The following is a 12894-nucleotide window of genomic DNA, read 5'->3' on the forward strand; positions in this document are numbered from 1 at the left end:
ACACTTACAGGGATTGTCTCCAAAGAGATCGCCCCTCCCCCTCTAGTAGCCCCTTTCCACTGCAGTGCTCTCTGCTATGCTCTTTTTAGCTCTGAATTCAGGGTCTGGAGGGCAACATTAGTACCAGTGACTGGCTGCACAGGTATGTGGGTTGACATTGCCAAGGGATGAGCTTGCCAAAGGAGAGGGAGAAACAAAGAGATCAGAGGAGCTTTTCTCCAGACGGGCTCGTAAGTGGGAACTCCAGAGGTTTTCCTAACACAGAAGTTCAAATTTCCCAAGTTCTGGCTCTCTTGTGTATACTGTATCTGACCCAAATACTTGGGTCCTTGTAAGCCTCTCTCGAAGGCCACCCTCTGTACTGACTCCTCCTCTCCCCATTGTAGTATCACTGTACTTCAGAGCATGAAGCTGGGCATCGATGTGAACAGGCACAAGGAGATCATCGTAAAGAGTATCTCTGCCCTGCTCCTGCTCCTCCTCAAACACTTCAAACTAAACCATATCTACCAGGTGAGCTGCTAGTGTGCTTCTCCACAGATCTCAGGTGTTCTCCAGGCCCTGTCTCCCAAAGGAAGGATACAAGGGCCTTTGTAGTCCAGCTGAGCATCTTTTAGCCCTTTCTTTGTCTCAGTCAGGGAATCCAGATACCTATTGCTCACGGGTGAGGTATGCAGTGGGATGTGGGGAACTGTCCTAGAAAGGTACAGAAGTCTTGTCCTTTTAACACTGTTCGAGGGTTCTGGGTAGGAATCCCTAGCTTCTTGGGAATATGCCTAACCTGATTTGAAGCAATGGAAGACAGGATTCAAGCGTTCCATAAAAAAGGGAGAAAAAACTGTGTTGAGCATACTTTTCTATATGTGAGGCACTTTTCTAACATTTGAGATATAATTCTGAGTAAGGCACGATTCTGGCTCTTAAGGGCTTTGAAGTCTTGTAAAGGATGTGGACATATAAATAGCCAATTATGGAGTGATAAGTGCTGTGATAAAGGTAAGCATTGACTGCTGTGGAAACACCTAATCCAACCTGAGGTGGAGAAGAGGTGCCTTCTAACCTGAGTCCTAAAGAAACAGATGTTAGCCAGGAGATGGGAGTTATCAGGGAAGAAAGACAGGAAGCATTTCAAGCAGAAAAGCTAATTTGTGAAAGTCCCGAGGGGAGAGAGCAAAGTACCTTTGGAAACAAATTAAATGTTGCTGGAGTTCTGCCTGAGGTCAGGGGAGATGGAGAGGTCTGGTGATACATGAAGCTGAAGAGGACAGCAGGGGGCAGATCATAATACATATGATAGCACACAATTATTGGGTACTTATAATGTGCCTGGCACTCTGTTAAGTTCATGTGGGATCTCATTTAATTCTCTCAACCCTACAAGGTAGGTCTTATTTTATCCCTGTTGTGTAGCTGAGGAAACTGAGGCTAAGAAAGGTTAAGAACCTGCTTCCCAGCCCAGAAGCCTTCTGGAGACCATGTATAAATTTAAGTCTGTTTGTAGGTGACAATGGATTGGAGGAGGGAGTGTTCCTTCCTAGGAAACCCCAATGATAAACAACTGATCCTATTAATAAAGTTGCACGTGTTCACTACTAAAAAAAAAAAAAAAAAGTATTTTAAACCATTAGTCCAGGCTCTGAAACCAGACTGACATGGCTGGAATCTCAGCTCTAACACTTACTAGCCACGTAACTTTGGACAAATTGTTGAATCTTTCTAACTCATCTTCCTGTTTTGTAAATTGGGAATAATAATAATGAATGGGGTTGCTGAGAAGATTAAAGAAGTTTAAAGATTTAGAAAAGTGCCCCATATATATAGAGATACTGGCTGTCACTCTGCCAGTTACTGGATACCACCAATCTATTAATTCGTATGCCAGGTAAACTAGTTTCTGTGCCACACTCTTTGGGATGAGAACAAAATCCAAATGCTTCATCATGGTCTACAAGAGAGGTCGGCAGACTTTTTCTGTAAAGGGCCAAGCAGTAAACATTGCAGGCTTTGAGGGCCATGTGGCCTCTACTACTCACCTCTGCCCTTGTGTCCTGGAAGCAGCCACAGGTGACATGGAAATGAATGAGTGTGGCTAGGTGCCAATAAAACTTTATTTATAGAAAAAAAAAAAGAACCTACTTCCCAGGAAGGCATTGTTTGCCATGCTAAGCAGTTTGGTCTTGGTGCTGTGGGCATTTCCAAGATATAGGGGAAGATGGGGGCGCAGTGAATAGATGGTCTCTGTGGTGAGACCATGGGGAGGAGAGCGAGGCTTCTCATTCCTGCCCAGAGGCTGTGCCCCATTTTCCTCCTAAGAAGTCAGAACCGAGCTTGCTGGTAGAAGAGCAGGTCCTCAGAATGCAGGGAGACCCCTGCAAGGTCTGTGCCCATGGCAGGTTTTACTATACAGCCAGGGTGTTTTTTCACAGTAGTTCATTCAAAGACATCTTTGGGTGTGTTAGGGTGTCCTGGGCTCTCATACTTCTGCCACTGTTTGCTGAGCAGCAGCAGGGCTGGGAGGAGTAGGGGTGGGTGAGAGATAGTGTTCCTAGTAGAAAGAACAGAGAGCTGTGGATGTGTGTTTCTGTTTGCTTCTCTTGGTGGGCAGTATGTGGATCAACAGCCAGAGAGGTGGGTGGCTTGATGGGCCTTGCTAGTGTGTGTCAGTGTCAGTGAATCCTGAGAAGGATACAGACACATTTCAAACTGAAAAACATTTTCCATCATCTGATAGTGGATATGTATCAGCTCCTCCTTCTGAGGCTTTGGAAAATACTCTAGGTCAGCTGCCAGGGAGAAAATATTTGAGCAGAAGAGGAAAATGGGCAGCACAAGCTGACTGCCTACCCCTAACCACACACCCAGGGGCAGAGTGCAGCTTAGCTCACTGCCATGGCTACTTCCTGGTGATCAGGAAGAGCTAATGGATTTAAAACACCACAATTTTCTGCTTTTTCAACCCAGTTTCTGTACTGCCCCAGGAGTCTAGATTCTGAATCTAGAGACAAACTGTGTCTGAGTCTCCTCAGTGTATCATGGGCAAAATTCAGGTGATGCAACTCCATGATTCTTGATCACTAGGTCTTTCTGGACACAAACCCCATCCAGATTGAAGAGAGCAAAATGGAACCCCTATGTTCTGGTATTTAGCCCGTCAAAGAGATCTTGGACTTGTTCTCAGTGCAGTGTCTGTTGACTGAAGGGCTACTGTTGATTCATTCATTAAAATACTGATATTCTAAGTATGGGGGGTAATACAGTGAACCAGACAGACTCATGCTGGAGCCCACATTTCAGTGTTTGATTTGGTTACTGTGTGGCCATGTCCATCCTGACTGAGTGATGCCAGCAGTTGCCAGGAGTAAGCTGCACCTGTTCCTCTATATCAATCTCAGTTGAAGCAGTATGAGCCAGAGATTTGGTATGGAAGACAGCTCCCTCAGGGAGCCTTCCTTTCCTGTTGAGCTTAGGAACAAATCTCACAGCAGTTTTTTCTATTTATCTGGAACAGAATTTTCTTTGTGGTTTGTTTATGTTTTGTGCTTTTGGTCAGGCACCTGCAACATACACACACTGCAGATTGTCCCCCTCCGTGTAGGATGGGCTGATGAAGATTATTCTCCCCAGACTGATAACACAAGTGGACAGTGGATAGTCTTAGGAATGGAATTAATTTGTACTTGCCGCCCTTTTTTTCACACATACGTTCTGTTCTCCCCCAAATAAACAGCCCTTTCTGCTTTGATCTTTTAATTTAGTTTGAATATGTATCACAACATTTGGTATTTGCCAACTGCATTCCATTGATCCTGAAGTTCTTCAATCAAAATATCTTGTCCTACATCACTGCCAAAAACAGGTATGGACTCTGGACAGGTTTATTTCAAAGAGCTGGGATGGTTGAGAAAGTTACATCATCTCTGAGCCTGTCAGTTCTCCTGGTGTCCCTAGTCCCTGCTTTCTTAGAGTGGTTGCTGTTAAATTTAATTTCCTTGAAGTGGTAGCTGATGGAGTATATGGTTTTTGCCTCTTCACAGAGGTGTTTGTATTTTAATAGTTTTGAAAACTGACAAATGTCATGACTCAAAGAAATGAAACTGCAACAATGACATTTTCTTCCTATGACAGAAGCATCCAGAAGATGTTTTTTATGAAACAGCCTGCTTGTCCAGCCCTAATCTTAGTATGTCATAAATTGGATCAATTAATTATACTACTTTGTAAACTGTCAAGTGTTTAAAGAATTTGTAAGTGAAGGTAAATAATAGACCCTTACTTAGATAGATCAATTGGTAGTTTAAAAAAATAGTGCTTTCACATCCATTATTTCATTTAATCTCCTCAGCGGTATAAAGAGGTATTACAATAGTTTTATTCTCATTTTACCAATTAGGAAAGATTCAGAGAGGTTAATCGACTTGCTCAAGATTGACATACTAGCGAGACTCATTAAGTAAGCAGCAGAGGCAGGATCAAAACATGAATTGCTTTCTGATCACCACTACTGTGAATACAAATTGATTTCCACTCCTCCAGCCAACTGGGGATTTGAAAGGTTGGAGTAGATCCTTGTTCTTTAGTTTGGTTCTTCCATGACAACTAGAACCATGCTAATCAGAGTTTACCAGAAGTGCTTTACCAAAGGCAAAGTTCCTAAAGTAGAAGAAGGCTAATCTGATCCTTGGGGTGACTGGAGAGGGGCTAGGAGATGTTGCCTCAGCAGTCTGTCAGTACTGCCTGAAATTCTACCATGGAGAGGCAGCCTACTCACATGTAGTTTAAAACGCACGTGGAACCTAAAGTCATGAGACCTGGATTCTGACCTGGATCTGCCATTTCCTAGCTATGTAATCTCAAGTGAGACACTTTGTTTCTCAACAGTACCTCCTCTGATTATATCATAGAGCTTTTGTAAACATCAGTTAAAATAAACATATATGAGAATGCTTTAAATACTTTTCTGGTTTGTGGAAAGCATTGGAGAATGGCTTTTTTTCCTAACTACACAGAGACTTTTGCCCTTTAAAAATGGCACTTAGACATGCTAGTTGGGTTACCAAGGAAAATGAAAATATAGATCAGGCTGGTAAGGGCTCCAGCTTCATGAAGGTACCTGTGTTCATCAGTCAGCCCTCTTTGTTATAAGTAACCGAAACCAGCTGCATCCGAGACCCTCTGCATCCATGGGCCTGAGGGGTGGGGGTGGGGGGCATACAATCCAATAGGTGTCCATTGGGTTCAATTTGGAGTTGGAAGAGTGCCAGACCACCATTTGCTAAGGTTGGCCTGGATGAGATGATCCTCTTGTACACCACCTGTAAGCTTTACTGTTGCATGATCCCTGAGGACTTGGAGCACCCACAGCTCGGTTTGGCTTGGTTTCCTCATGGCTCTTACAGTTTAAATATTCTAGAAAATTATTTTATGCCCCCTTAGGCTAGATTTAAGTTCACTGAGATTGGAACGATTCCATCTTTGATTTCCCTCCCCCGTTTCCTAATCAACAGCATCTACTTTGCCATGGGGCTTTGTCAGTGGGAAGTAGGTAAATAAGTGGATAAGCCAGCCAAGAATGTTTATCCTAATGGGGCAGTGCAGAATTGGCAACCCTGGGAGAATCTAGCAGTCAATTAAAATGATAAGCAACATTATAGGTAGATCCACTGCCCTCTCCTCTCCTACCCTGGTTCCCCTAGGTTATCTTTGTGGGTTTCTTGGATAGAGGTAAGCATTTCTGGCCAAATAAATTGTTAACCTTTTGCTTGGATAGAAGTTTTGACTTTCGAAATGTAGAGACAGATCCAAGGAATCCCATACTCCTCTTTATAGCCCCTGTTTTGCCAACATCCTCTATCCGCTTCCAACTGTTCTAGTTCAGATAGATTGGTGTTTAAAACCTCATGGAGTGTCGGAAACAGAAGGAGCATTAGAGATTAGCTAGTCTAAATTCTGCATTGTACCAGTGAAGAGGGCAGAAGGGGAAAGAGAGAGAGTTGTCATTTTGAGTAACTGTGTCCCTGTCATCATGTGGTGCCTTGTTTCCCCTACTGACTCATGCCTGCTTCCCTGGGCTCACCACAGAGCCTCCAGCTCCCTTGTAGTCCTCCACTGTCAGTTTTGGGTGCAGACACTATTACCATTCTTTTTTTTTTTTTTTGGAGGAAGATTAGCCCTGAGCTAACATCCACTGCCAATCCTCTTTTTGCTGAGGAAGACTGGCCCTGAGCTAACATCCCTGCCCATCTTCCTCTGCTTTATATGTGGGATGCCTACCACAGTATGGTTTGCCAAGTGGTGCCATGTCTGCACCCGGGATCCAAACTGGTGAACTCCAGGCCGCTGAAGCGGAACGTGCACACTTAACTGCTGTGCCACCAGGCCGGCCCCAGCTATTACCATTCTTGAGCTACTAGACAACCCCTACTGTAGAAACCTGCCTCTTTTTCAAGTTTCCTTTAGGAGTGCCTTCTATGATCATTCCCCAGAGCTCCTGGCTTTCAGAAACATCTGGGAAGAGACACAGGAGAGGTCTTTTTTTTCATCCTCACATCTACAGATTGTTATTAAGTGGGATAAGTTTGGGCAACATCTCTGGGAACATAGTTATATTCATGCATACACACAAGCATTCAGTTAAATGCAGAAACAAAAACGCACACAAGTTTACATATTCCTTTGAAGAAGGGAGGAGAAAGTGGCTAAATAGAGGCTCTTTCTGCTCTCTTTTGCATCTGTCAGATAGGGGCCAGCCTGAAAGAACTCTCTTGGTTCCTCTCATGACTATGAGGAGAGGAGATTAGAGCTAGAGTTGCCTGGCACCAGAACCCTCAGTTTCAGCTGAGATCACTAAAGCAATTTGGGAAATAGATGGGGTCTGCTGGAGAGAAATAACTCCTGCCCTTTCAGATAGAGCCGTTTCTTGCCATTGCCATTTACCTAAAGCCTGTCCTTATCTCTGCATCTTGCAGCATCTCAGTCCTGGATTACCCTTGCTGTACCATCCAGGATTTGCCGGAGCTTACTACAGAGAGTCTGGTAAGCAGATGGGGATTTGGTAGCCTTTGAAATTGCCAGGTGGCAGAGGCTGGCATTTGCTCTTCCATTTCTTCTCCAGCCCCATAATGCCCTAGTCTGGGAGTCTTAGATCACTAAAGGCATATTGGCCAGAGCACAGAGGCAGTAGAGATTTAGAGCTGCTGACCCACTTAAGAAAGATTTGGAAAAGCTGAGCATAGCATTTTGCAGAGAAGAGAAAGGGGTCAGTGAAAAACACTCAGGAGGAGAAGGAATTTAGAAAGATAATGGGACTGAAATTAAACGTGAACATCTGTGCTAAATGGCAGGAGAATCTCCTAGTCTATCCCAAACAATCATCTGTCTTCTTTCTTCTGTGCTACAGGCTATTCACTTTCCATTTTCTTATAAATTACAAAACCCAGGAGTGTGTGCTTCAGAAAATACCTTGCCTAAGTCTCCTTGAGGCAAAAGTCAATATAGCCACAGAAAGATGACCCAGAAAGTTCCTCTTCTTGGAAACAGCTCTAGGCAAATCAGAAAGGTCCCTCAGAGTTATTCTGAATTCCATAAAACTGACTAATCAATAGCATGTTGGAGATCAAGTGTCTACTTCATCATGTATTCCCAAAGCTCCTTAGATGTACCTCAGTCCATAGTCTCACTGTGTTGCATTGTAATCATTTATCTGTATCTGTTTCTCATTTGACTAAAAACTCCTTGAATGAAGGAAGAAATGGTATCATGTTCATTTTTATATCCTCAGAGTCTAGCACTATGTTTGGTATGTGGAAGGAGTTCAATAAATGCTGAATGATCAGATCATGGCACCCATGTGTGCCACCACTCTTTGTTCCCCAACATTAGTACCTGCAAAATGTTGTGTCAGAAAAGTATATTATGCAAAAATAGAATAATACTTTCTGTGGTACAAGTTTTATAGAACCATAGAATCCTTGGCTGGAGGGGACCCGATACCCATTTGGCCCAACCCCCTATTTCAAAGATGAGAAACCTGAGGGCCCAGTGGCTGAAGTGACTTGTTATGGTCCACTCCCCATAGATGACACACCCTGAATTAGAGTAAGACCCATGTCCTGAGACACTAAGTCCTAGCACCCTTTTTAGCACCAGGGCAGAGTTTCCTGTCTTATTTAGATGTCATCTCAGCAACCAAGGAAGCTGGGGGCTTCCTCTCTCTACAGAGAGAGGTAATAAGTTGTCCAACCCTGTTTATGTACATGATGTTATTCAACGCTTACAACAACTGTGTGAGGTTGGTAATCCTGTTTTATAGACAGAGAAGTTAAATAATTGCCAAAACCTTACTTTTGAAAGTAGCAGAGCCAGGATGGAGACATGCGTCCCTGCCATTCAGAGTTGGAATGAGCAAGGGACTTTCTCACAGAAACAGTGGTACACAGCATTAAAATTCTGCTATTAGTAGGGTATTTCAAAACATGAAGTCAGCTTTTATGGCTTGAATCTATTTCTTGATACAATGTGTTCTCTTTTCTCAATCTCATATGTAGGAATTGATGAGAACTACACTTTCATATCTTTTCAAATTGACCTTTTGGAATATCAGCATAAAATTATTGAAATAATTGTTATGCTTCTGAGAAGACTTCATTATCATCCAAGATTGGGGGAAAGCGTGTATCTATGCTTAATAAAAAACAAATTCGTGCTAGGTATTCCTGTCCTTTCTCTGAAGCAATAGTGGCACCTGGTGGTTTCATTTGGTAAATGCAGATTTTTTTTCCTTGAACTTAAAATATACCTACTTCCCTGAGCCCAATCATGGGCTTAAGTAACTAGCAAGTTTAGTCCACATAGGTCCTCAATATAATGGTTTGTTTATCTAAACTGATGGCTTCTGTACTCACAAAAGACTAATGTTTGTATAAGTAAAATTTATCTCTTTTTCAGGCTCAGTGAATTAATTGTAAACACAGAAAATGTACTGGTTTTTTGTATAGGGTTTTCTTCAAATAACATTTCAAGTTTTCCTCCTGAATATAAAATTGATATATAGTATTGCAGGAAATTGGAGAAATATAGAAAAATATGGGGAGGAAAATAAAAATACCATAATTATACTACCTACATATAACTGCTATTAATATTTTGCTGCAATTACCATATATATGTATATGTTCATTCATATATATATACACACACACACAAATACATATCATTTAAGAAAATGAGGACTTTATATATGTTTCAGTTCACATAGTAAAATTTAAATGTTCACAATATGATTTTAAACATTCTTGAGAACATAACTTTTAATAGTTACACATAATATTCCACAATTTAATTTTTTAAAACAGTTGTTTTCAGGGCTGGCCCAGTGGCATAGTAGTTAAGTTCACACACTCCACTTTGGTGGCCTGGAGTTTGCAGGTTCAGATCCCAGACACGGACCTAACACCACTTGTCAAGCCATGCTGTGGCGGCATCCCACATAAGATAGAGGAAGATTGGCACAGATGTTAGCCCAGCAACAATCTTCCTCAAGTAAAAGAAGACAAGAAAGAGGAAGATTGGCAACAGATATTAGCTCAGGGCCAAACTTCCTCACAAAAAAACAAAAAAATTATTGTTTTCTACTATTGTTGGGCATTTACTTCAGTTTTCTCTGTATAACTCCAACATGAACATCCTTGCACATGAATCTTTGACCTCATCTCTGATTATTCCCTTAAGATAGATTCCTAGAAGTGGAATTACTTGGCTGAGGTGGTATTGATTCATATTTTCTCGGTTTTCTGAATCTGAACTGAATTCAATTTCATTTGGAACTCCAGCTGTACATATAATGGACATGAAATAAAGACAAAGTTAACAATACATTAACTTCTAAAGTCTTCCCATTTTGTTAAAATGTTTAACTCTACAATAGGCCATCCTTACCTGTGTACTGAACGGTTTCCCCACCCACCTGTGGTGTAGGAGGGCTTACAACTTCTGGATCTCCAAATGTCTATATTCAAATTCAACCCACTAAACTAGGAAAAAATTAAAATTAAATTCTAAACGTAAGGGAAGGATTGTGAATGTATGATTGTGTGGAAGTTAGGTATGGTCTTTGGAAGGAGGTTGCTAGAGAAGGCAGTAGGTATGGCCTCAGCAAGTATTGTAGAATGCTCAGCATCTGGGTGGTTGTTTAGAGCAGTGGTGTGAAAAGTAGGGTGTGCAAGGTGATGCTTTGGAAGATGAAGTATACTACATCTTTTATATGTACTAATATCCTTTTTACTTTCTATATATGTTAGAACACACCTATCGTTATTTAACAATCCATTTATAATTTATAAGTAAACATGCATGTATTTGGGAATATACACAAAAATTATTTATTGAGAGATATATGCAATAAAAAAAAGTTTAGAAACCACTGCTTTAGAGTATGGTGAAATGAGATTAAGGTTGTAGGTCTGTTGTCATTGTGGGCCTGTTGGCTCTAAAGAGAAATCATGCATTCTCCTTTCCTCTCCTATTTATAAAGGTTTGGGCCAAAAAAAGTGGAAAATTCTGTGTAAATCTATTGTCATTCCTGCAAAGCCAACTGCAAAGCAAGTTCAAAATGCTTGTTTTTTTCTACAGAATGTGATTTAATAACAGCAGCATCACATACAAAGGAGGTATATTTTGAACAACGTGGATGCTCAAGTAGTTGTGAAGATTAAAGGTGGAGGAATGAGAAAAAGTAGTATTTGTGGAATCATTAAATACCAGAGCTAGAAGTTTCTTAGTCAGTGTCTTGCTCAGACACACCCTTTACTGATGAGGAAACAGATGAAGTGGTGAAGTGTTGTCCAAAGCCTTATAGCTAGGTAGAATGAAAGTAGTGGGCCAGAATTTACTTGACGTAGCCATTTGCAAAGAAATCTTTGGCATTTCCTTTTATATCTAGGCAAGTGAAACTATTAAGTTAATTTTAAAAAGCTAGTTCCTTGCAAAATTCCTCAAACTTGGGTTTGATTTATATTCAGAAAGACCTATAAAAATATGTTCTGTTACTTAAATTTATATACCTGATGCTTTCATCTATTTTTGTTAAATTTAGTTTTTATGACTTCTTAATCCAGACATCTCAGAAGATTTTTGTTATTATTATTTTGGTTTTATTTTCTTTTTGGGATATAATCATTATGTTCAAGTATTAAGGTCTCTAGCATTCCTTTCAGGCATTATTTAACAATGATTTGTAACCTCTTAAATAAATATAATCTTTGTTCTGACAATTATCATCACTATTTAAAAACCAATAATGCTTTTAGCATTATTAGCATTATTGTTTCTCTATCCTAGATATAATGTGAACACATTATAAGGTATATGTTCAGGGCCTGCCCGGTGGTGCAGTGGTTAAGTTCGCACACTCCACTTTGATGGCCCAGGATTCGCCAGTTTGGATCCCAGGTGCGGACCTACGTACCACTTATCAAGCCATGCTGTGGCAGGCATCCCACATATAAAATAGAGGAAGATGGGCATGGATGTTAGCTCAGGGCCAATCTTCCTCAGCAAAAGAAGAGGAGGATTGGCGATAGATGTTAGCTCAGGGCTAATCTTCCCCCGAAAAAAGGTATATATTCATTTTCCATGGGTATTTATACAGAGGAAGGATCATGGATAAATATTTTTTAGCATTTTATCAATTTTCCTGTTAGTCACCATTTCTGTGATGAATGCTAAAGGAGATTAGAATCTCTGGGGTGATTTTTCAAATCACATGCCCAGGTCTCTCCCCAGGGCACAAGTAGTTTGCTAAAGCTCCCCAAATGATTTTGAGATTTTCCTTTCTCCTTCCTTACCCCTTCATTCCACTTGAGAATCATAACTGTCTTTTATGATATCTAAATCTAGGTCTTTAATTGTCAGAAATCCATATGATAAAGGAATTATTCTATAATGATGTGGAAAAAGAAAATCTAAGCTGAAAGTATGACTTCATTTTTGGTTATGTGAACCATAATAAAGAAATGAATCAAAAGAATCATTTACTGAGAAATGGCTATGTGAATTTTCAACCAGTAACTACTAAAACCTAGCAAATGTTTTTGCATATAATTCCAAATTTTTCCAGAGCTGACATGGCATGGAAAACCTTAAGCCTAGAGCAAAGAAATAGACTAGTTTGTAGTATTGAAAACAGAGACAGACCTGGCTTTGCCACTTCAGCTCAAAGTGATCTGGAGCAGATTTTCTGTAAGCTGTAAAAGTTTCATCTGTAAAAGGAAGAGAGGTTGGACCATTAGATAAGCGTCAACTTCAAGGAAAGTAAAGGACTGTAAAGTTCATTATAAAATAACCAAGTTAATATTAATAATTTTGATTTCTCAGCAAAGAGCTGGTTTTCAATCTGAAAATAATAATCATCACTTAGGGACTTTAATAGGCTATTGAGAACGTTTGAGATAGATTTAACACTTAGCAAGGCTCTTTAAAGGTTCACTCTGATCATAGGCTGACTGAAGTCAGATGCTCCCCTTTAAAGCAGGAAACCTCACTATTTTTTGTTGTTATTTTTCCTGGAAACTGTTATCTTCTGCTTGTTTGAGGTAAGAATTATAATAGGACATAAGAAAGAACTTCTCTTCCGTTAGCTCTTCAAGAAGCTGAGAAAGCAGGGGATCAAACCAATTTTTCTGTCAGGAATCACCTTCTCTGCCTAGGATTCCAGAAGTGCAATGAGAAGATGAACAGTGCGTTAAGATAGAGTATTAGAAGTCAGTGAGTACTGGAGATCTAGGTTCAAGCTCTGGTTGGGGCACTTATCATGTGACCTTGGGCAAGCCTCTTCCCCTCTCTGGCCACAGCTTTTGGTTCTGTGGATGACAGAATTACACTAGAACAGCAAGTCCCCTC

The 12894-nt window shown here is 40.7% G+C and overlaps 1 protein-coding gene and 1 long non-coding RNA gene across 5 annotated transcripts in view; one reads left to right on the forward strand and one right to left on the reverse strand.

Annotated features, from left to right (window-relative positions):
* STRIP2 (striatin interacting protein 2) overlaps positions 1–12894 on the forward strand; it is a 43679-nt gene that overhangs the window by 22263 nt on the left and 8522 nt on the right. For all 4 annotated transcript variants that reach the window (XM_070616582.1, XM_070616579.1, XM_070616580.1 and 1 more), the window contains 3 exons: positions 387–513; positions 3756–3856; positions 6966–7032. In XM_070616582.1, coding sequence (XP_070472683.1) covers positions 387–513; positions 3756–3856; positions 6966–7032 — 295 coding nt within the window. The remainder of the gene's footprint in view (positions 1–386; positions 514–3755; positions 3857–6965; positions 7033–12894) is intronic.
* Positions 9690–12819, reverse strand: LOC139082906 (uncharacterized). Its single transcript, XR_011539260.1, has 3 exons — positions 12689–12819; positions 12190–12254; positions 9690–9827 (listed from the first exon to the last, which is right to left on the reverse strand). It is a non-coding gene; the product is annotated as an uncharacterized lncRNA (long non-coding RNA).

The sequence above is a fragment of the Equus przewalskii genome, chromosome 4 (assembly GCF_037783145.1).
Source record: "Equus przewalskii isolate Varuska chromosome 4, EquPr2, whole genome shotgun sequence".
Classification (NCBI taxonomy): domain Eukaryota; kingdom Metazoa; phylum Chordata; class Mammalia; order Perissodactyla; family Equidae; genus Equus; species Equus przewalskii.